This window comes from Protopterus annectens, chromosome 2.part0 (genome assembly GCF_019279795.1).
Source record: "Protopterus annectens isolate FY-2018-M chromosome 2.part0, PAN1.0, whole genome shotgun sequence".
Classification (NCBI taxonomy): domain Eukaryota; kingdom Metazoa; phylum Chordata; order Ceratodontiformes; family Protopteridae; genus Protopterus; species Protopterus annectens.
The window spans coordinates 1102444686-1102471976 of record NC_056728.1 but is presented as its reverse complement, the minus strand read 5'-3'; the positions used below and the strand labels follow the sequence as shown (position 1 = coordinate 1102471976).

At 39.2% G+C, this 27291-nt stretch overlaps 1 protein-coding gene across 2 annotated transcripts in view; it reads right to left on the bottom strand.

Moving 5' to 3' along the window:
• TBCK (TBC1 domain containing kinase) overlaps positions 1-27291 on the bottom strand; it is a 1512759-nt gene that overhangs the window by 635323 nt on the left and 850145 nt on the right. For both annotated transcript variants that reach the window (XM_044061297.1, XM_044061298.1), the window contains one exon: positions 8506-8589. In XM_044061297.1, coding sequence (XP_043917232.1) covers positions 8506-8589 — 84 coding nt within the window. The remainder of the gene's footprint in view (positions 1-8505; positions 8590-27291) is intronic.

Sequence of the window (27291 nt, the reverse complement as noted above, 5' to 3'; positions counted from 1 at the left end):
CCCTGGGCCTCCACTGAAAAAGGGCTATTAGCTCAGTCGGACAAACCCGGTCAACAAATGTAAAATAAATAAATAAATAAAATAAATAATAAATGAAATTATAGAAAAACGAAATTGCATTTCATAAAATGTGTTTACACTTTAATAATGTAATTACATTTAAAAATGATACTGAATTTGAAATGTAATTATTTAATTAAATCAACAGAGGGGCACTGGGTATAAAGTAAGGGGATTAGTGTAATTAGATTCATCCTTTGAAGGCAAATTGCAGAGGTACCACATGTAATGCGATACGGTGAATAAATCTGTTCCCATTTCTGCATAAATGTTGCCCGCAGTATTTGTTCTACTGCAGGTAAACTTGACAAAGGAATACTAGAAGACAAACTTGAAACTTCATCAAGGTCTTATCTTGGATCCACACACAGGGATAACAGGAAAACTGAAGGGGTTAGGGTTAGGACCAAGAATGGAGAAAATGACTGCTATGTGGTTGAATTAAGATACAGAGGGTTGTGCTGATATGGTGACTGTCTAGAAAATGGTGAGTGACCAGTGCAGTGCCACATCTGTCCTGAGTCCGATACACCACAGACATAAATATGAAAGAAATGAGAACATTCTTAATCTTTATGCTGATGGCACAGACGGGTGGTGCAGCAGCAGTGAACAATGGAGAATGAGACGGCAGCAAAGGACTTGGCAAGGATGATCAGTGGTGAAGAAGTTGACAAATGAGGTTCAATACAAACAAATTCAAAGTATTTTATGTACACCACAACAACCTTGATGTGAAGGATGACTGAGAAGGAATAGAACTGATGGCAATAAAACAGAAAAAGGATCCGGGGCATGTTGACCACACCTGGCAATGCCACTTGGAAAAAACTGAGAGGGCAGTGGCAACAGCAAAAAGAGAGCGATGGAGTCTATAATCAGGGGTCCAGAATACAAAAGGGTAAAGCTTCCACCCTATGGGGCCTTGGTCTGACCACACCTTGAGTGGCACATGCACTTCTGTAGGCTGTATAAGAGAAAGGACATCTGGCTGCTGGAAGAAGTTCAGAGGAAAGCTGCCAGAAAGACACATGCAAAACAGAAGAAGAAACATGATCTAAAATAAGAGGAATTAGTGGTCTTCCCATTTAAGACAAGAAGAGATGAGGGTGATACTGGTGCGCAATTATATCCTTCCAACTGGTGAATGAATATGCTGACTCTGGAAGGAATGATGATTGGCAAGATATGGGGGAAAGAAAATACAAAAAGAAAACTATGATTTGTGTTAAGTTGTTTTGGTGGCTTCTACTTTTCAGTGGTTACGGTTAATGTTCAATGGGCCATGAACTGATGACCTTCAGAAGACTAAATACACACACACACACACACACACATGTATATATTCATATGTATATAAAGCACAGATCCTTGTTTTGAGGCACAACAGTTTTCTAGACTAGGGTTAGACAACTCCCTCCCATAAGGAGGTCAGAAAAAAAAGAACCATGAACTGTAGACAAACTCAGCTGAGACTTCTGTATAATCAAGCAATTAGAACTTGATTAGAAATCAACACTTCTTTATTGAAAAACAAATAGATGAGCGCTTTTTCCCTTAAACAAGCTTCATCAGATATCATGAAGATACAGTGGTATCTGAAATCTCTTTGGTCCCAGCATCAACACTCTTTATCTTTTCAAATCTCAGGTTTTGTTAGAATATACATTTTTTTTGGTGAAGACAACTGATACCCTTAAATCCAGGTCTCCCCTTCTCTATCCCTGCTCCAAAGCCATCAGTCACCACAGATGCTTTGGACTTTGCTTGGGGAGCATTTTTGGAGGGCTAAATGTGCAGGGGGTGTGGGACACCAAAGACAGATGCAAGCACATAAATATCAAGGAGATGCTTGCCCAGATCAAGGCACTCAACTCTGTGAACCATCTTTGTCCCTGGGACCATTTCAAGTAATCATAGGCAATACTACAGTCAACAAGTAAGGGGGAACCAGGTTCTACCCTCTTTGCAGAATAGTCATGTTAGCCTGGGATATAGCTTCACAGCACAATCTCACTCGGCAGACAACCTACATTTTGTCAGAGCAAAATTGTGAGCAGACAAGCTGAGCAGGACCAGGGCAGACCCTCACAAATGTAAACTAGATTTGGGGACTTCCAAGATTTGATTCATCTGTGAGGAGTTCTTCAAGTAGATCTCTTTGCCATGTCTCTGAACAATCGACTGGCAAAATTCTGTTCCAGAACTGCATGCAAGAAGGCATGAAAGACAGATGCCTTTTCTTTGGACAGGAATGTTCTTGCATGCCTTTCCACTAATATCCAGGGTCCTTCTGAAGATTCAGAAGGAATCCTTCAAGATAACTATGGTGATTCCCTTCTGGCCCAGGCAACCATGGTTCTCCCTTCTTTTGGAAATGGCCAGGGGCCCTTACCACAGGCTTCCTCACAGAATGGATCTAGTCACACAAGAATACAGGTGTTTGATATACCCTAAAATCAATAATCTTCAGTTGATTTCCTGAATGATAAGGTCTTAATTCCTTTTTGGAACCTGCTTTCTGAGGACATGCAGCAGGTAGTAAGGAAGGAGAGAAAGCTTGCTACTAGAAAAGAATATATTAGCAAACAAAACAGGTTTTCCAGCTGGTGCCAACAACATACCCAACACCTACTCAGGGTTAGCTATTCTCTGGTTTTACACTATTTATGTGAGTTACTATTTTATGGCCTTTCTTATTCCTCTATTAAGGCTGATTTATCGCACATTTCAGCATGTCTGCCAATGGATACTCCTCTTTCAAGGCAGTCTCATGTCAAAATATTCTTGAAAAGGGTTTTGCATAAGAGGCCTCCAAGTAAACCAGTAGCCCCTCCTTGGGATTTTAATTTTGTGTTAGAGAAGCTAAAACTTGCTCCATTTGAACCAGCTAATCTGGCTGAAATACGGTTCTTAACATGGAAAACAGTTTTAATAATTGCTCTGAACTCTGCAAGAAGGGTATCTGAGTCACAAGCTCTTATGGTGAGTCAACCTTACCTCATTTTCCACAGGGACAGCGTTTCTTTGAGAACTAAGCCTTCTTTATGCCTAAAGTGGTATTAGAGTTTACTTTAAGCCAAACTATCCATCTATCCATTTTCTTTCTTGAAACTAAAAATGAGTAAGGACATTCCACACCTTGGATGTCCATAGACAACTCAGGTAGTATATTGATAGAACTAAATCTTTCAGATTTTTGGATCAATTGTTCTTTTCTTGTGAAGATAAGAAGAAGGGACAACCTGTATCAAAACAGATTATTTCCAAATGGTTGTCTAAAGCTATTACCTTTTGTTATACTTGCCATGACAAATCTATTCCAGGCAGGGTTTAAGCACTCTCTAGTAGGGCCTTGGCTTCATCTATAGCTTTTTGGAGAGCGCAGGATTCTACAAGTATTCTAGATGTTGCTACTTAGTCCTCTGTACATACTTTTACAAAACCCTGTAAGCTTGATTCATTTTTGCTAGGATCATTCTCCAGGGGCTTCTTCCACCTTCCAAATGTAGTTAGCTAAGGTAATCTAGCCATATAGCTAAGAACACAGTACAGTCACATAAGCTGAAATTACTGTAGCAGTCGATGTTTGAATGATCACTGTTGCAACAGCCACTCCCTCCCTGCACTCCCCCCCCCCCCCTTTATTATTTGGTGTGTTGTTACTGCCAGGGTGTGGAAAAAAAGTGCAGAAGGAATGTGGAAAGTTATGAAAGAGAAATTGTTTGAAGACAAAAAATACAAGAAATGATAAACAGGTTAAACTATGACTTTAAAAACTGAAATAATCAAGCTGGACAGACAAATTTAAACATAGTGTGAGACAAGATCAAGAAAAATGAAGGAAATGTATAAAAAGATACTGGGCCTAATAGGAAACCATTTTATAGATGCACAAGATGTGCAAGGAGTAAAGACATACAAACTGTGTGTAGATTGCAAAATGTATTCTCAGACACAGCAGATTACAGATATATTTACAACATCTTATGCAAAGCAGTTTGGCTCCACAAAGAGGGTGATAAACTGTCCTAGTGACATCCAGGTAACCCCAGATAGTGAAATCAAATTACATTATACTGAAAAAGAATTATGCAAATTGATCCAAGCAAAGCACAGGGAGGAGACCGAATTAGTAATAATGGCCTGAGAACACTTCAAGCAAGAACTTACAGTGCCATTATATCTGTTATTTACTAGGTCGTATAGATATGTAGAGATCTGTCATGATTGGAGACATGTGCTTATTAAACCTGTCTTTAAGGGGAAAGGGAAGTAGGACAAACACAGAGTCATACAGTCCCACAAATTTATTTTCATATTGTGGAAAAATAATGAAGAAGGTTATACTGGATAAATTACTGTCAGAACTGGAAAGGTTGCATATTTTAAAAATAGCTCTATTTCCACCTGTAACATGATGTTCTATAACAATATGCTAACAGCAATGAATAAAAATTTGTGCTGTGATATAATTTACATAGATTTAACTTCTGTATTTGATAAGGTCATACACACAAAACACTGATCAATAAATTAGAACTATACAGTGATGTACTCAAGATGGATAGCTGCATAGCTTACAAATAGGACATGGCAAGTATCATACAACAAATGGACAGGTGAAATTCAAGATTAGAAGATGTCCAATAGGGCTCTGTCGTAGGCAAATACTTGTTTATATTGTATCTTTCAGATCTAGCTTTTTCATTTAAGGTGTTATACAGTCTGTATGCAGATGACCTAAAAATAGGTAAACTGATTACATGTGTTACAAATAAGGCATGTCTATAAAGAACTTGACTAAACTGACCATTTGGGCACAGGAGACTAATCTGCGGCTAAATACATAAATAACTAAGCATATGAGACTTGGGAGACACAAACTGAAAGATGAATATTTAATACAGAACACAGTGATTGAAACTGTAGATTCATTTAAGGACCTGGGGATATGCATAGATCCAGCTTTGAGTTTTTCTAATCATATCAACCAAACTACAGGTTACATAAAAATATAAAGTCTAGGAAATCAGAAATGATGAAGGCATTGTTTCTTAGCTATATTAGACCCAAACTTGAGTAGGCAATAACTATATGGAAACCCTACAAGAAAACAAACATGAGTAAACTGGAAAGAGTACAGTGGAAACATACCAAGGGCATTCATGGAATTGAAAATTTAAGTTATTATGAAAGCCTAAACTATCTGAACTTGTATACTGCCTCATATAAACATTTAAGAGGATACCCTATTCAGGTATATAGGGTATTTAAGAGACAACTACCTCTGGGAATGATTGCGGTTATCAAAAAGTACAACAGAATCATCAAACAAACCATGATTATATAGGAATGGGAGATTACTAATTGGTTCAACAGCTACTGCATAGAATAAACTACTAAATTACACAGCTTTTTAAGAACAAGATAAGAAGAGAGACATGACTGAACTCACTGAATATGTGTCCCAGGCAGGTATGTCCCTAGACTAATGCAGCATTCTACCGTCACCCAGAATGATGCCTCAATACAAACAGAAAATGATTGACTTTTAACAACTGGCTTAGTTTCTGGTGTCATTCCAGCAGGATCCAATACCTGACAGCCTGGAAATATATGATCGACAAACAACGATGCTTTCTTAGAGATGGTCTGCATCTGTCCAGCTTGGGCTTCAAGCTTCTGCAAAGACCCTTGCTCCCCCATAGTGCCTTCTCAACAAAAAGCAAACTAAAGGTCATGCTGCTAAACGCTAGGAGTCTAAACATGAAACTGCACTCATTGCAAGCGTTCTTAAACCTGGAAGATGCTGACATTTGTGCAGTCACAAAAACCTGGTTCAAAGCTGCGGACAGCACCCCAGCCTTACCTGATTTCTCATCCTATCATAAATTCAGACCCCAAACTGTGGGCAGCAAAGCTAAAAGAGGTGGAGTTTCATTCTATATTAAAAACACACACACCTCCAAGCAAACATTATGATGCACAGGAAACACTCCAGGTGCTGTTAACCATTGACAAGACCCCTATTCAAATTGGGTCTAAGACACTGGATTGAAAACTGATTTAATCGAATGGCTTTTACACCGAAAATGCTGTTGATAGAAATTGGTTTTGTGAGATCACGGTACAATGAAGATCGGAAAATGTGCCCTTTCCTCACTGTAGTGCAATCTCGGAGTTGGTATTTATATGTATATATATATATATATATATATATATATATATATATATATATATATATATTTAGTGGGGGGGTGCAGCCCCCTACAAAACCGATTTCTATCAGTGGCATTTTTGGTGTAAAAGCCATTTGATGAAATCAGTTTTTGATCCAGTGTCATAGACCCTTCAAATCATAGCTAGCTACAGGCCCCGGAATTTGACTCAAGATGCCCACTCCACCTATCTGGACCTCTTCGGATCTATCAAGATTCAACCCTTTACCCTGATCCTGGGTGACTTTAACTACCCAAGCATAGACTGGAAAAACTACTCATACCAAAACACAAATGCCCAGAGATTCCTCGATTTTGTCAATGCAAATGCCTTGGAATGGCTAGTCAGATACCCCCACAAGAGGTAATAATATCTTGGACTTGGTATTGACCAACATGAGTAACCACTGCAACAATCCTACACTATCACCCTACCTGGTAAGATCTGACCATGAAGTGGTCACTTTTGAAGTCACCAGCTCCCCTGACCCCTGTCTAGCTAGGGTCAAAAAAAAAAAAAAAAAAAGAAGCTGATTAGAACCTCCTGAGGGATGGTATATACAGCTTCGCAAACCCATCCCCCTCTGTAGGAACTGGAGGGAACATGTCATCACTGCCCTCTCAAAGGCAAAAAATACAGCCTCTATGGGACCAGATAACATCCCAGGCTGCATCCAACATGAACTCAGGCATGAACTTGCAACACCATTAGGCACCCTATTCAACCAAAGCCTGAATACCGGCTTTGTCCAAGCCAAGTGGAGGACAGCCACTGTCATCCCTTTAGACAAAGGTGGAGCGTTCACCCATCTGGTAAATTATAGATCCATCAGCCTAACTAGCCTGATCTGCATGGCCATGGAATGGATTATCAAGGGTATCTCATCCAGGGGACAAGGAGGTCATAACACCCCTGTATTCTTCCGTTATAAGGCCAATTACTGAGTACATTGCCCCCTTCAGCACATACATCGCAAAGCACATGCAGCAGCTGGAGAGACCGCAAAGGTTCCTCACCAGGAAAATCCAGGGCCTCAAGCATCTACCCTACACAGATAGGCAAAAAGCCCTGTCCCTCTACTCAGTTTCATACAGACTCCTCAGAGGTGACCTCTGTCTGGCATACAAACCAATCTCAGATCCCCCGTTGATGGGACTGCTGCATATCCGCAAGTCAAGCTCCACTTGATAACCCACACGTGTGATCTAAACCCGGTCTGTGATATCAATAAGACTTGTTGGTGGGACAGATTTGTGTCCCAGAGACTCCCCCATCTATGGAATAGACTCCCTCTCCATGTCAAGCAGAGGACCTCATTATCCGTTTTTAAGCGAAACCTGGATAACTGGATGGGAAACAGAAAATACACCCCTGGGATTCCACCTGTGTCCCTGCTGGACAGGTGCTTTAGGTGCTGACTTGTCTAAATATGGGCTAAACCCTTGGCTAGGCCTATAAGGGCCTCAGGGCGAACAGCCTAGTAACTTCCTTTGTTTCCTATTAACAGCCTGGACACATATTAAGGGAATAACTGTTTTGGTTTATTGGCAGGCTAGAAGGGCATTATTGCCCATGCTTGAAATATTTGTATGGATGCATGTATTTATTTTTTGTTGTTTCTAGTATTGTCCTTTCAAGGTTCAGCCTCCCTCTCTCTGCTGGCAGGAAAGCTCTGCAGGACTCTGCACTCAAACTTGTCTTTTAGTTAGCTCATCTCAAATTGCTTAACAGTGTGGATGCTTGGAAGGTGTCTTGAAGCTTTGTTATATATTTGACAGGATGGAACCCATATAGCCAAGCTACTACAGCAGTGATCATTCCAGCAACTAGTGTTATTGTAAGTTCAACTTACACAACTGTAGTTTTCTTCCACAATGGCTCACTAAGAGGAGTACCAAGCAGTGGGTCTTTTTTCTTTGTCTTATGCATGCATGATTGGGGATACAGAAACCCATTAATTTCCAAAAAGTTTAACAGTCCCTTCCCTGGTAAAGAATCTACATAATTTCAACTTGTGCGTATTTTATTTTCTATACCTTATGTAGCAAAACAAAAAGGCCTTGCAGCAAATACTTGTTCATAAAAAGTACCAGAAATCTGACAGTACCAGAAAATGCAACTGTTTTAATTTCATGCACTATAACTCCTAACAATAAAAATATGACAACCTAATTTGAAACACATGTAACAAATAAAAACAATAAAAAAATTATAGTAACCTACCTTGAATAACATGTGAGTTATCCTTTAAGAAGAAATTAAACAGGTACTTGGGGATAAAGGCAGACATGCACGCATAAGCCAGAGCTAAACACAAGAAACAAGAGCATTAATGACAAAAAGTCTACTTTTGATAACAATGGTAAAATAATTAGATTATCTGAAAAGTATTATTAGATGAGTTAATTCAGGCAGATTTCATCTCCATTATAGTCCTGGTTGGAACGTTTTCAAGCTGGCTAATTTCATGTAATATAGAACTAATTCACTCATCAATCATTAGTGGTATTAGATACATTTCAGACTTCCTATTTTTAACTAACAGATGACTAATTCCTTTAGGCTATCTTTAAGAAAAGACCACTGAAGTTCACAGGCAAAAAATATCTTAAAAGAAATGTCAACAAAGCCTTCTGAAGCAACTTTGTGATGGACTGACAGACACGTCTGCCAGATATTGGGTCTCCACTACAAGAACCTGTAATGTTCTACTGCTCTTGCTATTAATTCAGCTACTTCTGAGCTCTCCTACATAAACAAGCAGTGGTTCATAGGTGTGTACTAGGCTAATGGCCATGGAGCCTTTACAAGCCTAGCCCATAGGATTACCCTGGCTTCGTGCCACCCGACCTTAGTTCCTAGTGCCCCTGTTGAGTAAAGCCACTGGAGTGATCTCTGGGGTGAATTTTCTATTTCCCATCCACTCGTCAAGATTTCTATTGAAGAGGGCCAGTGAGGTGCTCTGCTTGACATGTAAGGGAAGTCTATTCCATAGTATGGGCAATCTCTCGGTTATGAAACTGTTCCTTCAGCATGTTCTGTCGATTGTGGTAATGAGGTTGAGGTCTCTGGAGCGTGTGGTGCGGAGGGATTGTGATTTCTTTAGATGTAGTATTTCTAACAGAGCTGGGTCAGACATGGCTTTGTAAGTCAAGCAGAGATCGCCTCTAAGTAGGCGATATGAAACAGAGAATAGTTGGAGTTTTTTGAGTCTGTCCATATAGGACAAGTGTTTAAGGCCTAGGATCCTCTTTGTGAGGCACTTTTGCAGCCTCTCCAGTTGCTGCAGGTGTCTAGTGAGGTACATGCCAAATGGGGCATTGTACTCAATGATTTGCCTAATGAGTGAAGAGTACAGGGAGACAATGACCTCTTTCTTCCTGGATGCAAAACCCTTAGTAATGAGATGTGCCACATAGAAGGACTATCTGACCACAGTGGCAATGTGGTGGTCGAAAGAGAGGTTGCTGTCAACCTGTGTTTCCAGATCTCTTATAACCCCTTCTGTGTTCAGTGGAGTACCATCAAAGTGGTAATTCAAGGGAACCGGGTTTTTCCCAAAGAGGATGACGACACATTTTTTAACATTGAGCTTAAGGCCATGGTTCTGACACCAGTCGTTGGTGTCACTGAGGCCTTTCTGTAGGATGTCAACATCACTTGGGGAGTTAATAATAGTTCCCAACTTGCAATCGTCTGCGAACTTTGTCAGCCAGAGTCCCTTCGTGTTGGCCTGAACTTCACAGAAGTAGATACTAAACAGGAGAGAACCCAGGACTGAACCCTGTGGGACAACAGTCGTGACTGGTCGGCAGTCTGACTTGGAGTCAGCTACTTTCACACTGTGAGTTCTATCTGTGAGCCAGTTTGCAACCCACCTAGTGATATAGGGGTAATAATGCCTAGCTTAGTGAGTTTTTCTTTGATTCCTAAGTGGGGAATGGTATCAAAGGCCTTGGCCAGATCAAGGTAGACTGTATGAACCACCTTGCCTTCATCCACAGCTCTGGTGACTGACTTAAAGAAGTTGACCATGTTGTGCAGGCATGATCTACCCTTCACAAAACCAAACTGTGTAGGATCCAGAGTCTGGAAATTCCCTGTATCCTTTTTTTTTTTTAGGTCTATGATGATGCGTTCCATAACTTTGCATAGCAGACTAGTCAGGCTAATTGGAGAGGGATAACTGCAGCAGTGCGCCATTCGATAGAGACAAAGCCTGAGGTAAGGCTGTGATTGGACAGGGCACACAGGTGAGGTGAAAAATGTCATAACATTCGATTGGAGATAAAAACCTGCTTTAATCACACAAACGGAGGCAAATACCACAACTAAGTGTTTTCACCTCAGGTTCCATAGGCATCATCAGAGTTGTAAAATTTAAACAATGAATAACAGCTTAAATACCCTCCCAAATTATCCAATTACAATAATTGACCAATGAAAACACATAGTTCACAAACCATTAAGGCATCATTAAAACCTCTTGTTAAAAATATGTGTATACAAACCCTTTCAGAGTATGTGAAAATATTTTTTCATTCAAATCTTAAAACAAAGGTAGAACAAGAAGTGCTTGGACTTTTGAACTTTTGTAATATATTTCCATTTTAAACTTAATTAATGATTAGCATACACAGTCAAACCACACAAACCCTTTGCTTTAATATGGGGGCTAAAGAAATGTTGTCATTAAGCCCCGGTGATACTGTGGCATTCAATCTCATTTGCCACTTGCTTTCTTTTATTGCCACCTCCATTTTAGGATCACCATCCCTGTCATTTTGCCGGACCTTATCATTAGCATAATTACTTCCCTTTTCTTTTGTTTGTGATATTATGCTAATTGTTAGAGGAGCTCCAATAGTGACAGAAAAGGAAAAAAAAATCATTAATAGTAGATTTGTGGTAGCAACAGGCCTACAGGCAAGGGAGCAGGATTATGCTGGTGTGTATTTATATCCACCAAACACTGCTATAATGAAGCTTAAGAAAAATCTGGAGAAATAATCTTTCAGCAGGGAATATTACTTACAGGTGGGGACTGGAACTTTATTTTGCAATAATAAGGATACATCAGGGGACCTAAAAGGGAAAATATAACAAAACGGAATAAACTTCTGAAGACATTTATGAAAATATTTGGTATGGACGATATGAAATCAGTAGTAGGAACCCGGGCAGAATTTACATATTTTTCCACAAGGTACATTAGCTAGACTACACTAGAGAGAATTTATATTTCGCAGGAACGTGCATTTAATTGAAAGTTTCCACACTCATCCAATCAATATTTCAGATTATGCATTGATAATAACCAAGATAAAAATGCAGGGTAATGAAGTAAAAATGAGACACAGAAGGTTTCCTAACTACCTGCTAAAAAGGAAGGAATTTCAGGAATGGGTAACAGAAATTATATGAGAGATATTAGGAAAGACAGAAATATCTTCAGAAGTTATAGCTAGTGAGTGGGATAAAATGGAGTTTAAAATATGGTAGAAATAAAAGAGAAACATATACGGTTAAGAAGTAATAGGAATTACTTAAAGGGGCTGACAAAGTTTAAAGTAATGTAAAATAAAGGGGAATCCACAAAACAAAAAGAGCCACAAATGCAGGGTGCTAAAGAGAAAATAAAAAAGTATTTGGATAACATGCATGAGTTTAGAAAGATTGCTGGTAAGCAACTACTTTTTAATAATAACCCCACAGCACAAAAACTTTAAGAACAATGATTTAGGCACAAGAAAGTAGAACAGGTTGTTGTTTTCTCATGCAATTAAGATAGAATGGCAGGAGTGTGAGGCACTGTCATCTAATACGCCTTCTGTACAGAGCTACTTCAGTTTCCCTGACTTGAGCCTCATTTATGTCTTTGAGAGCTTGCTCTGTGGTATAATAACTGTTAGTTACTTCCAGCAAAATAAAGCAGCTAAGCAGCAGGCTTTTGTAAAGGGATTATTTTGTAGTTCTAAAAGAACTGACAGACCTTCCCCCACACTCTCATGCTGAGGTGTGAAAACTCTCACAGCAGTAGATGATCCTTACTGTGTCATGTACAGGTGGCAAGTACTTCTCAATACCTTCAGTGGGAATTTTTCTCTCTCTCTTGAATGATGCATTATTAATATGTGCTTTACTAGTTCCTTAATTATTTCTATCTTGCTCACCTCCCTTTTTTTCTGTTACACATTTATTTGGTAACCAGGAAGGTGAACTGGTCCCAGGAACCTTTCAAGCCATGACTCAGGCTACACTAGCAAAGATAATAACAAGTAATAAATGCACTTAGCAATACAAAGAAAAAAATACTGACATAAAGACAGTGACAAAGATTACATGTGCGACACATAGCCAGTGTGTTACAGTGAAGAAGTAAAACATTAAGCAGCATTTACTAGAATGTATACATTAATAATGCTTAGCTCTACTATGTTAACTTTGTTATAAATAACGAGTTGTATGCACTCATATTTTGTGTGTGTAGTTTTATATATATATATATATATGGTTCTAGGACATAAGATCGACAACTAAGAACATCGACACCGACTTCACCGACACTAAAACGCCGACGCTGAAAAGACCGACAAGACGAAACGCGGATATCTAACAGGTAAGCTGATCAAACCTACACCACACAGGCACACCAACAACCTAATACCTACACTACACCTTACACACAACTATCTATGCACTAACCCCAACCCTAACCCTAACCCTAAGGTCCCTCACTATCGCACACTTTCCTTACCCGCTCCCTAACCCTAACTCACTTAAACCTCCCCTAACCCTCAACTCCCTCGCTATCGCACACTTTCCTTACCCGCTCCCTAACCCTAACTCACTTAAACCTCCCCTAACCCTCAACTCCCTCGCTATCGCACACTTTCCTTACCCGCTCCCTAACCCTAACTCACTTAAACCTCCCCTAACCCTCAACTCCCTCGCTATCGCACACTTTCCTTACCCACTCCCAACCCTAAGTCCCTCACCGTCGCTCCACTTACCTGTTAGATATCCGCGTTTCGTCTTGTCGGTCATTTCAGCGTCGGCGTTTTCGTGTCGGTGAAGTCGGTGTCGATGTTCTTCGTTGTCGATCTTATGTCCCAGACCCATATATATATATATATATATATATATATATATATAAAATATGTGTATGTATGTGCTTGTGTATCTGTATGTGCGTGTATGTGTATAAAGTACATGTGTACAAAAACATATGAGTGACTGTGTTCATAAAGGATAAGTAGATTATATGCCTGGGTGTGTACTTCATGTCCTTTAAATAAAAATCAAAATGGAAATTTTATTCACTGTATATGTGTGTCTACACACACACACACACACACACACACACACACACACACACACACACACACACAGGTGTGTACGTGTGTGTGCATCTATAAAAATGTATGTAACGTAGCAACCTATATGTGGGATGCAGTACTGTGTTTAAATGCACGTCTGAGTGTGTGCAATTAAACACAGTTGAGTACTTCTGATTTCCTTTTCTTAAATTTGTAATGCAAGGGCATGTATTAAATGTATGTTAAAGGAAATTCAGCTGTATATTATGGTTGCTATTAATGGTCACACTTCCTTTGTGGACTACAAAATGCTCATGTACTCTACAACTGTATGGACCAACTCAAAGTCAGAGGAAATCTCTTACCCTGGATCCGTCTGTACCAGATACACATCCCCCTCTGGAAGGATGTCACAAAAAGCATAAAAGACTTGTTTTGAACAGTATCAGAGGACCTAGTTGATAGGGTTTCCACTTACCTCTCTTCCTGCAGTTCTGTCCTGTGTGTGTGTGTTTTTTTGGGTCGGTGAGGGGACTTGAAAATGGTAAATGTGTTGATACTTTACAAGAAAAAATATTTTCTGACTTTTCTCTAAATGTCACAGAAATCTTTGATATGACATTTAAGTTATCTTAACATATAAACTGTTAGAAATAGCCAACATTTAAAGCTTAGCATTTCAAACCTGTGTTGCTGTTTATGTAAATTTGTCAAAAGAGGTGACAACTGCCTTTACACCCCAGATTGATCTAATTGCTTTGTTTTGCTATGAAAGCGGAATTTTAAGTTCTCCTCCTCTGCAATAAAAATAGTGGAAAACAGTTCCACAGCTTTCTGTCTTTTTTATATCCATTGCTGTGTTCCTAATATTAGCAGGATTAATTGCCCATCTAAGACTAACAGCAGTACCTGACTGGGTACACTACAGACTGATCTGTGTCTATGGTATGTCATGCAGGTAGAGACAAATTCATCTGCAAAGTATGTGAGAAGTTAAACTTACAAAATAGGTGGGCTATCCCTTCCTTTGATTCAAAGGCAAGGAAATGAAAGTTTTAGAAAGTACAAGCAGGTTTCTGGTGCCTACACAACACTGGAACCATGCTGCAGAGAGAAGAGAAACCTAAGGACTGAGTTAAGCTGTAGGAGAGGATGGAGTTTTCCTTTAACCTAGAGTGGTAAACGATAACCCTCCTCTCAGATAATAGTAATAATACAAATATAATAAAAACAGTTACAATAGCTTAAACATGAATAAATAAGCATTACTTAAACACTAAGGCAAACAGTGCAGTTGAAGATTAAATACGAAGAGGAACAGGAAAGTACACAATGAAGAGTAAAATAATTTTTATAACTCTGAACAGAGTTATGTACCACAGAACCTGACTTCCGAAGAATTAATTATTCTAGCAGTCTCATACTAAAGAATACTGCAACTAACTACTGTATGTTAGACAAAACTAAATAATATACAGGCAGAATAAAGACCTTTCCACACGTCACTAATTTCTTCCTAGCAAAGACAAGACTAATTTCAAATATTTAGACACACTTCTGTTTTGCTCCATACAAGTCAATGCACCATTCTGCTCTGCAGAAATCATTATATCAGCTTATTTTAGCCATTTGCTTTCCCACACCAAAAGTAACAAAACTAGTTCTTCTACTTGTAAAGGACAAAGACTTAATTACATCAGCCTAGAAACAATAGAAAGTGCAACTGTACATATATCTCTTAACTGTCTGCATTTTTATGTCTGCTTTCTTTAAAAAGTTCTAGTCAGCTACTTCTTTGAGGTGGACTGTAAGTATTGGAGATGTTAGAGGTTATATCTTCAAACAGTAGATGCATGCATTTCCTTTCCTTTCATCTCCTTTTACACTTGCAAAAGAAAAGATCACAAAGTTGCATTTTACAGACCAAATGTGTTACTAGTAGGAATTAAGAAAGACAGAAGAAAAAATAGATAAAACATCTTTAAATCAATGCTCCTTAGCCTAGCACGAGCCCTAGTATCATATCAGCAAAAATTCCACACAAAATAATATCATTAATATGTTCAGTTTAGGCAAGCCACTCCACTCCAGATATTTCAATTATTTCTTACTAAAGCACTGAAGCCAACTCAGTAGAACTATAGACTCCACAGGTGGCACAGTATGAAGCACATCACCCACAGTCTCTAAGGAGGCTAATACTCTGAATGGGTCTATATTACAATGTCGAAATACGAGTTCACCAAACATCTTTATCGACACGTAAATTTCAACCTTTTCAAATGCCAAATGGTTGCTTCAGTGAATTTTTTCCCAGGGGGAAAAAAAATCTCTTGGCCGTCACTGGGAATTTGCCCTTTTCCCCACAGCAGTGCAATCTCGGAGTTGGTATATTTAGTTAGGGGGGTGGGGGGGGCAACCCCCCCCACCACCACCACCACTATGTAAGGTTTGAAAGTTTGGTCTGTGTACGCCCAAGAGATTGTTTCCCTGGGAAAAAATTTGCTGAAGCAGTCTTTCGGCATTTGAAAAGGTGGATATTTACATGTCTATTAACACGTATTTGGTGAACTCGTCTATCGACATCGTATTATATTCCCCTCTGAACAGCTGGTAGAAGCATTTGCAAAGAAAACAGAATTTTCCTTTTTGCAATTACTGAAACTATTTGCTGCACTGAAGCAACTGTCTCATTTACTAACAAACACTTGAAGTGAAATATAACCAGCTAAGGGCATTTATGAATCTCCACACCTGCCCAGGGCCAGCTCCATATTAGGACAGAAACCACTGTTTCAAGAATTCCAATTACAGAACCAGTGCTATATGTAAAGATAAGACAAAATAAATGTAGCTGGTGCTTTTCAACCTTTTGTAAATGTTCCATTTCTTTCCCAATACAGAGGTGAATTTCTGTGCCCCAAAATCCACTTTCCCTTGTTGCATCCTGGTCATGCCTGCCATTTGACTATCACCCTTTCATCTGCAGGTAGTCAGCACATATATGGTTGCCTCTGGTAAGATCAGATCACAAAGCTGTTTCCTTTGAAATAAAGGTAAAACTAGTCCCCCCTACCTAACCCAAAAACTTTAAGAACTTCTCTACAGCACACTACCCCCTCTTAGGAGTTGGCATAACTGGTTTACAAATCCAAAAAAAAAACAAAAACCTATGCAGGGGCATGCACAAATGTCCTGTATGACCATATAGACAAAATGCATATAAACAGCAGTTGTAGACTGAAATAAACCCAGGTAAAACTGCAAAAACAAGCCACTCTGGTGGACACCTGGTATTAATAAAGTTGTACAACAAAATAAATTACTGTTCAGAAGTATGATGGGATGTGCACAACAGAGCAAAAGTCACTCATTAGTCTAAACAAGCAAATTAGGGAACTAGTTGTGTCTCTGAAAGCAGACTTTGAAGTAAAAATAGCCTCCAAACCTAAAGATAATCAAAAGGCATTTTTCAGTTATGTCAACAATCTTAAGGGCAAAACTCAACAATGTGCAGAACTGTAGACGGCATCACTTATACTCAGCCAGAAGATATAGTAGATCTGCTGGCTGACGTGTGTCAAATTTCACCTCGTCATCACTGCCTGTTCTCCTCCGAGAAATACCCTCCACCACTCCACTGCCAGTTATTATCAAAAAATAGGTTGCCACTGTGCTCTCTAAAGCTAAAAACACAGCTTCAGTGGGGACTGATGATATACCAGGTTGCCTTTTAAACAGTTTAAATCTGGACTTCTCAGGACCATTAGGATTTCTATTTAACCACAACCTCTGGACTGGCTTTGTCCCAGTCGAGTGGAGGACAGCAACAGTCATCCCTCTGCATAAAGTGGGACCATCTACTGATCTGGGAAATTACAAACCCATAAGTTTGATTAGTCTTATATGTAAGTGAATGATAAATAATGACATAGAAAAACCTCTGAACACTGGACCAGACCCAATTCGTCTTTGTCATGAGCAGGTCATGCCTACTGAATCTGGTGAATTTCTTTGAGAAAGCCACTAAGGCCATGGAAGAGGGTAAAACAATACATACTACCTACCTTGACCTGGCCAAGTCATTTGACACAATTCCCCACTCAGGTATTATACAGTAAATAAATTCACAAAACTGGGCATAAATCTCTACATCACTAGATGGATAGCCAATTGGCTCATGACAGGACACATGGTTAAAGTGGGTGAATCCAGATTCAGCAAGAGGCCATTTACTAGTGGTGTGCCAAAGGGCTCACTGCTGGAACCACTGCTGTTTGGAATATACTTCTCTGATGTCAAGAGTAATGTGGAAGGCCTCTGGATGACAAAGTTTGCAGAAGACTGCAAGCTGGGGGCACAATCAATGAATCCCCCAGTGATGTAGATATCCTTCAGTACAGTCTAGATCAAACAAATGACTGATGATAGAACCATGGCATAAAACTAAATATGAAAAAAATGCATTATCATACCCTTTGGGAAGTCAAATACCCTGGCAAATTACAACATCAGTAGCATACCCCTACCAGTAGACTCAAAGTTGAGAGATCTAGGTACATACATAGATAGTAGCCTGAACTTTGACCACCATGTATCTACAGTTTTAAGGAAGTCCATCTATGTGGCACAACTTATAAGTAAATGTATGGCATCCAGATCTAAGGAAATTATAGTCCTGGCGTACTCAGCTTGCATTAGGACGATAATTGAGTACATCTGGGATATACTTGACGAGGCACTTACAGTAGCTGAAGCGACCTCAGAGGTTTCTCACAAAGAAAATACAGGGTGTAGACAACATGTCCTAAGTGGGTAGACTAAAAGCTCTATCCCTTTACTCTGCCTCCTACCGACCATTAAGGGGTGACCTATGCCTGACCTACAAGGCAATCGCAAATTCAGATGAAGCTGCTATACATCTGCAAGTCAAACAGCATGAGAGCTGTCCAATCTAGGGATCTAAACTTAGTCAGTGACTTAAACAAAACATTTCCCCTTCTTTGGAACAGGCTTCTTATTCACATTAAGCACAGCCCTTCCCTAACTCTTTTCAAACACCATTTGGCTGGATGTGGAATCACAAATTTGAGTCTGGGGTAGTGCCTATGTCTCTTATGGACAGGGGCAGTCTGCAAGATAATCAAGGCATAGGCACAAATCCATGCCATCCTCTTGCCTCTAAGGGCCATACATTGGGTACAATTTGGTTATATTGGCTAGGCTTGTAAGGGTCTTAAAGCTGTTACCCTTGCAATCTCCTGTAAACCTATGAACCCATGACAATGTTGTCTCTATATGTTTGAGTATTCCTCCAGAATATTTAAATATATATGCACTGAATTTAAGCTGTCAGCCTACGTACCTAGAATAAATAGCTGGAAGATGTGAACCGGAGACCTGAGTATGTAAGTTTTTAATGCAAAGAAATAACGTTTATTATTTTAGCAGGTTATGGAAAATAAATTCTTGTATATGCCTGTATCCAGCAGCTTATTCAAATACATGTGTAATGTATTTAAGCTGCCAGCCTTTGTCTAATTTTTTCTAAACCTTCCTGTTCATCAACCTAGTTGCTTAAATCTTAACTGTATGTCAAGAAGTCACTGTAAAGGTCCATCTCTTATATTAACTTCAGTAGCACCTCGCCATTCACTCCAGTGACAGTTTTTAACCACACCCCCACCATCACAGGGTCCATTCCATGCTTTTCACTAGTGCATGGTACTGTGTCAACTGCCTTAAGTAAATATCAATGTAGGCCACACTCACAGCCCTTTTCTGATCTATTACCTATCAATTCAAAGAACTTTACATTTCCATAAAGAAAACGTAATGTTTGCATTATGAAATACACATCAACACCAGCAGAAAATAACATCTACACAAACAATTTTTTTTGGCTTTTTAGATATTGCATGCACACACACAGTTCTCACTACGTTATCAACACAATTAACAATTTCATTTTTGATATATTTTCTTTTCCATTCCATTTAACAATTATTGTACCAGTTACCATCTTAATATGTCTTTTATAACACTGCATCTTCAACATCAATGAACAATAACAGACAATTATTACTTATTTAGTAAAAATATTCATCACGTGAACACCAGTAACCTACATGTTATTATCAATTTTCTTGTGGAATGTCTTCTTTCGTTAGGCAAACATCAGTAACCATCAAGTATCATAATTCATAAAATCAATACAGAAAATGTTTCCACCTCATTTCAATATTCATTTCAACTAGACTAAGCAATGTTAAACTTAATATGCTGCCTTCTACTAAGTGTGTGGAATGCCTCTTATTATTACTTGATATATACAGCAAGGGTTTAAAGAAGGCACATTAAGTGATTGATTAAGTGACTAACAGAATAACTGTCAAATGTAGTAAAGAAGAAAACATATAAATATTATGCCATTTAATTGTTCTGTAGTTCTTTTTAAGATTTGTCTAATATAACCTTCCTTTTGAAAAATTCATACTGACTTGGATTTCATTCTGCACTGACTTCTAGAGATTCTAAAATTCTTCCCTTCAGTGTGCAATGAATCTATGTATTCTCCTACATGTGAAGTCAATTTGACAGGTCATCAAGGGCCAGTTAAAGCCACACTTTCTTCCTCCCATTCATAAAGGAATCATATCTGCCTCCTTCCTGACTTCATAAACCTTAACCTTCCCACTTTGTTTTCTGCACTTCTTTCAGAGCATTTTTTTTGTGACAGAACTAAAATCTACCCTCTCCTCCTGAGCACTTCTGTGGATTTGGTATATTAATTATTTACTTTAATGGATCCTGAGCTGAAGTATTCATTTAGCAGCAATGTACTTTCTAAGTAACCTATATGATTTCTCCTAAATAATTTTTGTTGCACCTCACAATTCACCCGCTGCCTTTTCTTCTTCAGTTAAGTATCTCTAAATAGTCTTAATTCCATTTTTGACTGAACTAGCCGTCCTTCCCTAATTTAGGCATTGCTTTTATTTTCATTTTCCGCCTCCTATGTTTCTGCATAGTTCTTAAACGCTGTATGGTGTCACACAACCTCTGATGTCACCTCTCTTGACAGCTGCAGTTGTTCCCAAACATACAACCACTAAAAATGGGATTCTCTGTACTGCTGAAAGTGGAGACAGTGCTTATGCACTGGAAGAACATAACATGGCAATGGAAAGTAGTCCATCTCCATAGATTAATGCTATGAACATGCAGAAGAGCTGGTGACAGAGACCAAACACTGTGAACTGGCTACAAGGAAGCATATGTCAAACATGGATACTATTTCTTAGACAGGTTTCAGTACCATATGATACACAGGAATAGAAAGATAAATATATGAAGAACTAAGATACCCAGAATAAGGACATCTACAGTGCATTAGTAACAGAATGAGTGCAGGACAGACAGATACGCACTTTAAACTGCATACATAAAATGGCATAACAGTTCATTACAACCCAATATCTCAGTAGCTGGAAAAGAATTCAGTTAAAGCAGTGGAACTACTTTTTTGGAAGTCAGTAATACAGCTGTAGGAACGTCAGGTGACTTAAGGCACACAGATCTGCAGGAACATCTGCTGACCTACTACTCTTAAAACAAGTACTGCCAGCTGATCTGCTAGGAAAGTGTCTGAATTTCTATGCGACATCAGCAGGAAAAGATGTGAGCATGGAAGTGCTGGCCTGTACTTTTGGGGGGGGGGGGGTTGGAGGCTAGGCACTTGCTGCAGCAACTTTATATCCATGGAGGTTGGCTTTTGGAATGACCCAGCGATGTGTGTGTGTGTGTGTGTGTGTGTGTGTGTGTGTGTGTGTGTGTGTGTGTGTGTGTGTGTGTGTGTGTGTGTGTGTGCGCGTGCACACGTGTTCGCAAGTGATCGTAAGCCTGTATGACATTAAAGCAGGAAGACATTGACAACATCAAACAACTAAGTGTCCAGCTTCACACTATGAAGTGATGTCACAGAATGATTTAAAAATCCCCTGAAGCAGGAAACGTCTTTTGAGACATATGTCTGGCAGTTCTATCTTGACAGCCTGTGCATGAAAATGCCAAAGGAAGAACACCCATCACTTCAGCACATTACTGTCAGTCACTGCACACAAATATCTAACACCCTCCCTGCTGCACTGCTTCAATGTGTACATTAATTATGCTCATTTTTGGGACAGAAATATCTAGCTCTGGTGAAAAAAGAGATGACAGTTAAACTACCCAGTGCCAAGATACAATTTACAATGCAATACAGAAGTGAATTGAAAATAACTATGTAATCAGTTTGCCAGTAACAGAACAAGCACAATGAGATGGAAAATGTTTCCACAAATAACATTTAAATAACTAGGAGCGCTGCAAAGGAAATAAGTTAATGAATAGCAGAAACATCAATAAAGTATGCTTAGACCATAACACAACTGTGTTAATTTTAAAAAGTTTGCTAGGCAAACACAAAACAGGGTTGCTTTGACTACTTGCGCTGTGTGACAAAACTGATTTAGAGCAAGTCTTTTGCCAATATCATCCATGAGGCTTCAGAAGGCCAAGCACTTGTAACACTCTGCCAATCTGTAGGCGCACACACACACACTGAACTTTGTTGAACATCAAGAGAATCTATAATAGAACAGTCTGATACAAATCTAAGCTGAGGTCATATTGGGAAGACGCAAGAGATGCCCATAAATAATGGAAACATAAAGATAAAACTGCTGAAGAAGCTTTCTATTTCAGAGTAAATTGTGTCTCCCACTGAATAGTGTACAAATACCAAAAGCTTTTGACAGAAGCTCCAGTTATCCAACAGAATTTGGCCTGAGAGTGTCTAAATTCTGTGAACCAGAAAATTCTGAAAAAAAAAATAGCAGAACTTTTCTTCCTGAAAAAAAAAGAAATCTATGATCGTCTTTCTACTCTGAACAAATGGTTCATTCTTAGAGTTTTTATTCAGTCTTTAACATATGCATTATGCTACAAATAACTGCCATACACTACCTAAAAGAATGCTAAATCTAAAGTTAGGCCAAAAACGTACATTCATCATGTTTTCATGTTGACGTATTAAGCTTATGAATTAATCTGTGTGGCTGTATCATAGTTTACTCTTGACAGTTAAACATCTGAGTCAAGAGGAGCAATACATATTGTTTCCTAAGGGAGGAACACTGGATCAACTCTTTGTCTTTGCATGGATACTGTAGGAGCCAAGAAACACGTGTCATAGACATGAAAATGCACATGACCGCATACACTAGCATGTTTTGCTGAAGGTGTTAAATCAATTTATTTATTTTCATTTGTTTACCGGGAAAATCCGACTGAGCCTAAAACAGCGGAGGCCCGGACAGAAAAGCTCCACAGAGTACACTGTTGTAATAGTACAGTATTCATACAAGATACATAATGTATGCAGCACGATGTTCACATAGGGTACATGTTGAGAAATTAATTTGAGGTACATATTGTAGAAAAAAACACAGATAAAAAAATTCCATATTACTTTAAATAGGATGTACAATAATAAACATTTGAGACAAAGCGATAGAATGTACAAGGTCTTATGACAAATGCTGCATGCCATTCTATCCCTGTATTTGTATAAGTGTTATGAAGTGAAAATGAAACAAAGAAAGTGTTCATTTTACCAGTCAGTCTTATGTGCTCATCATCCACTATGAGCTGGATGAAATGACACAAAGGATACAACTGTGGATACAGACAACAGAATTGCAGTTCTTTTGCAGGTTTGCTGTGTTAACTCTTCACAACAGAGTGAGAAGCTCTACACTCTAGGAGGATTTTGTAGTAAAGGCACAGCTCCTCTGCTCTGACAGGAGTCCGTTATATTGGTAGAGGTACCTAGTGAAGATTCTCCATGGGTACCTCCTATGAGAGCTGTACCAGACACAGTCCAGTGGGAGGAACCACTAGAACAGCCCCAGGAAACACCAGACAGACAAGATCTCTCGGTTTTCCTGAAAAAGCCTGTGCATCCAACAAAATGAGCTGATGACTGTTGTTCAGCATAGAGAAGTCTTGTCTGGCTTACTCCACTTGGTACCACCATGACCCTCACCTAGACAAGTGCCTCAGAACATGGACACATAGACATGTACAACAACACAGTGACTCACAGCTCCAAGGTCTGGCATTCAAGCCAGTTCACTGTCTGCATAAATTTTTTTATGTATCCCTGAGTCTGGGTTTTCTTAGGGGTGCTCTGCTTTCCTCCTACCTCCTAAAAACATACAACAGCTGACAGGCTACTCAAAATTAGCCAACACATTGCATTCAACCTTGTCCTTGTAGACTGGGTCACTGTTGAAAAGTGTCCAAGATAGGCCAGTTTACTTACTAGGTTAACAAATGAATAGATGGTCTCAAGTGTAAATGAATCATGCCAAAATGTACCAATCTAGTCAATAATATGAACCACTAAATTAAATGAATGAATGAATAAATAAGATATATACAGAGTTCTGAGAAACTGTAGATATGAGAGTACTTACTGCATTGGTAAAAAGTTGAGAGAAGACCCTGTAGCAGTAGCATAGTTAGTTAATCAATTTACTTTATCTGCTAAACTGTGTATTTCTTTAAATCTATGTCCTAATAGTACCTCCTAAAGCCCATGTCAGCAACTCCTATATGTGGGTAAAACAAGATATTTATTACCATTCACTTTCCTTCTCTCTCTATGCAAATCGACAGACAGTTTATGTAGTGTGTACTTAAATACACTTAACCCAATTCCAACTCCTCCTTTCCCTCTCACAGGGCCGGTGTTAGCATTTTGGGGGCCCCCAACAGCTGTCAAGTTGGGGGCCCCCTAGGCATTTCCAGTCCATGTATCACCCTGTCACTGATAACCCTTCTAAGCAACCTTTTAGGAGTAATAATCACAGACTGATGCATTGCTCTTAATTACAGCAGGCTTATGTACGACACTATGTGGGCCCATCTCATAAATGGACATTTAAAGTTAATGGTTATGTACAGGTCTGGGCTTTGTGAAGTGGTGCCCTCGGCCTACTGTTTCAACACACACACACGCACACGCACACACACACACACACACACACACACACACACACACACACACACACACACACACACACACACACACACACACACACACACACACACACACACACACACATCGGTCTTTCCTTGTTTTCAACCCAGCTACCTGTACAATGCACATTCCTTTTTCTTCCCTTTCTCACATTTTGCTTTGCTTTTCAGCTTTTTCGAGACACCATAACTTCCTATATGTTCTGAAGTGCATTTTAAAATTTTTTTTTTCTTTTGACACAGCCTTTTCATCCAGTGATGGCTTGAACAGAAATTTTGATTAAGGAAAGAAATTGCGTTACTGCTCAGCTTTAGTTTTCTTTACATCCTTTCAGCACACTTTTCCTGACCAAGTAAGCACAGTAATAACCATTTTAGTAAATAACTCAGTTAAGCTAGAGCCCCCAGAAGCAGTGGGTTATGCATGTTCTGAAATACATTTAGAGAATTCCCAACCAATGGTGGCCTAAACAAAATCACTAGTAAGAAAATAATTTCAGGCTTATTTTTTTTTTTCTTTCAATGAAAATATAAGTTGTACCAAAGGCTTAATGTTGAAATGCTGTGGTGGTATGGCGGTAACGTTGTTACCTCACAGCAAGAGGTTCTCCCGTTCGATTCTCGGCGTGGCTTGGGAGTGCCTTCTGTATGGATTCTGCATGTCCTCCCTATGGTTGGGTAGCGTTCAAAAGACATGCGTGCTTAAATGGGCATGCCTTCATTGAAGGTTGGGTGTCGAGCTGGCACCTCGGCGTTTCGTAAAAATCTACTGCCAATCATTAGCGGACAGGAGTTCCACTGTGGCGACCCCTTACTGGGAAAAAGCCGAAAGACAAACAACAACAATAACCAAAGGTTTAATGTTCAAAGATGACAAAACAGTAACTCACAATAAACTAACAAGCCAGTTGTTGTCTGGCTACACAGTTCTTGTCTTAGAACTGCCTGACTTCCTGACCACCTAAAAAAGACCGCCTATGCATCTCACTGGTGTTAGAATGGGATGAAAGCAGAAGTTAAAATTTCTACAGTCACGTATTTCAAATGACTGCTGACATATATAGTTACATAGGTGATGCCTCGTTCCTCAACCCGAACTGTCAAAGGCAGCTACCTGCATACATGTCTGAAGTGTGATTGTGAGGAAAGTGAAAAAAAAATAACAATTACAGTAATGTATTCTACTTTGTTGTTCCTAGACAGTACACTGCCCCTACACAAGCTACAGTAACCTTCTTTTGTACACCTCTAAGGTCTGTGAGAAAAGTAAAAGAATGACCACATTATCCTCAGCACAAACACAAATTATAATGACCTCATGTACACACATCAAAGGTTTGACTGTGATGACAATTAAAGAAGTAATAACCCCCCCCACCCACACACACACACACACACACACACACACACACACACACACACACACACACACACACACACACACATCTGAGCAGAGCTGGTTTTAGAAATGGTGCAGTTGAGACCAGAGGCAATTATCAGCTTTATCTTAACAGAGTCATATCACACCCCTATTCAGGTTAAAGAGTGTAATCAGAAAATTAATACATTTTTTCCTTCTAATTTTCCCTAACAGGCAACAGCTTTTGCGAGGCCCCCAAAGTCAAGGATGATTAGGGGAGCCCCATGTATCCAGATATACAGTGTGGGGAGTGGGGCCCCCAGACTCGTAGAAGATTTAAATGTCCGAATGCTCTGTGATATATTTTATTCATTACTTTTGAAATATAATTACGTTAGCTACATTTTATTACTGATACCCAAGCAGGGTAAGTCAGTTTTATTTACTTTCCCTGACTTTTCTCATAGTTTTGCTCTATCCTTCATAAAAAGTTTGATTTGCTTGTAAATCATTCAGAATTACAGACAGTCAATAAATCCAGACATCAGAGTTTTATACTTACTGTCCAAAAAAATGAAAGCTGATGCAAAAGGTGTTATATTATTAACTTTTTAATTCAGTTAGAGTAATATTTAGAACTTGTTCATGATTTTGAGCCTTAATTCTGCTATTATAGACATTGCACTGAATTCTACTGCAAAGAAGTTGAAAGTTTTAGTAGCTGGTGTTCTGTCAGTGTTTATAATATTCACTGAAAGAGAAAACCATCTCTTAAGATCAGAAAATGAATACATTTTTTCTCCTCAATTTTCTCCAACCAGCAGCAATTTCTGTGGGGCCCCCACACACAGTCAAGGACGATTAGGGGGGGGGGGGGCCTTGTAGTCACTGGTATTGCAAGTACCTAAAGTTGGCAATGTTGTTAGTTTTAGGGGAGTGAATGTCCACTAGCAGAGTTTTACTAAGCCAGGAGTAAAATATTTAATGGAATTGTGAAGCCTGTTGCCTGACAAAACACAGTTGCTATAATCAAAGATATCTTTCAGTTTTAAAGGAGATATAAATACAAGTTATTACCCATCTGGTTTATTAAGTACACAAAATTGCTCTACTAGCATTTGTTGGTTTGACAGATATGTTACAAAATCTCAAGGTAAGACAACTTGCTGTGGTTGGGGGCCCCCAGTGATCATGGAGTTCGCTGGTGCTTAAAGCGGGCTATGCCCTCTCATTAGCTTTTCA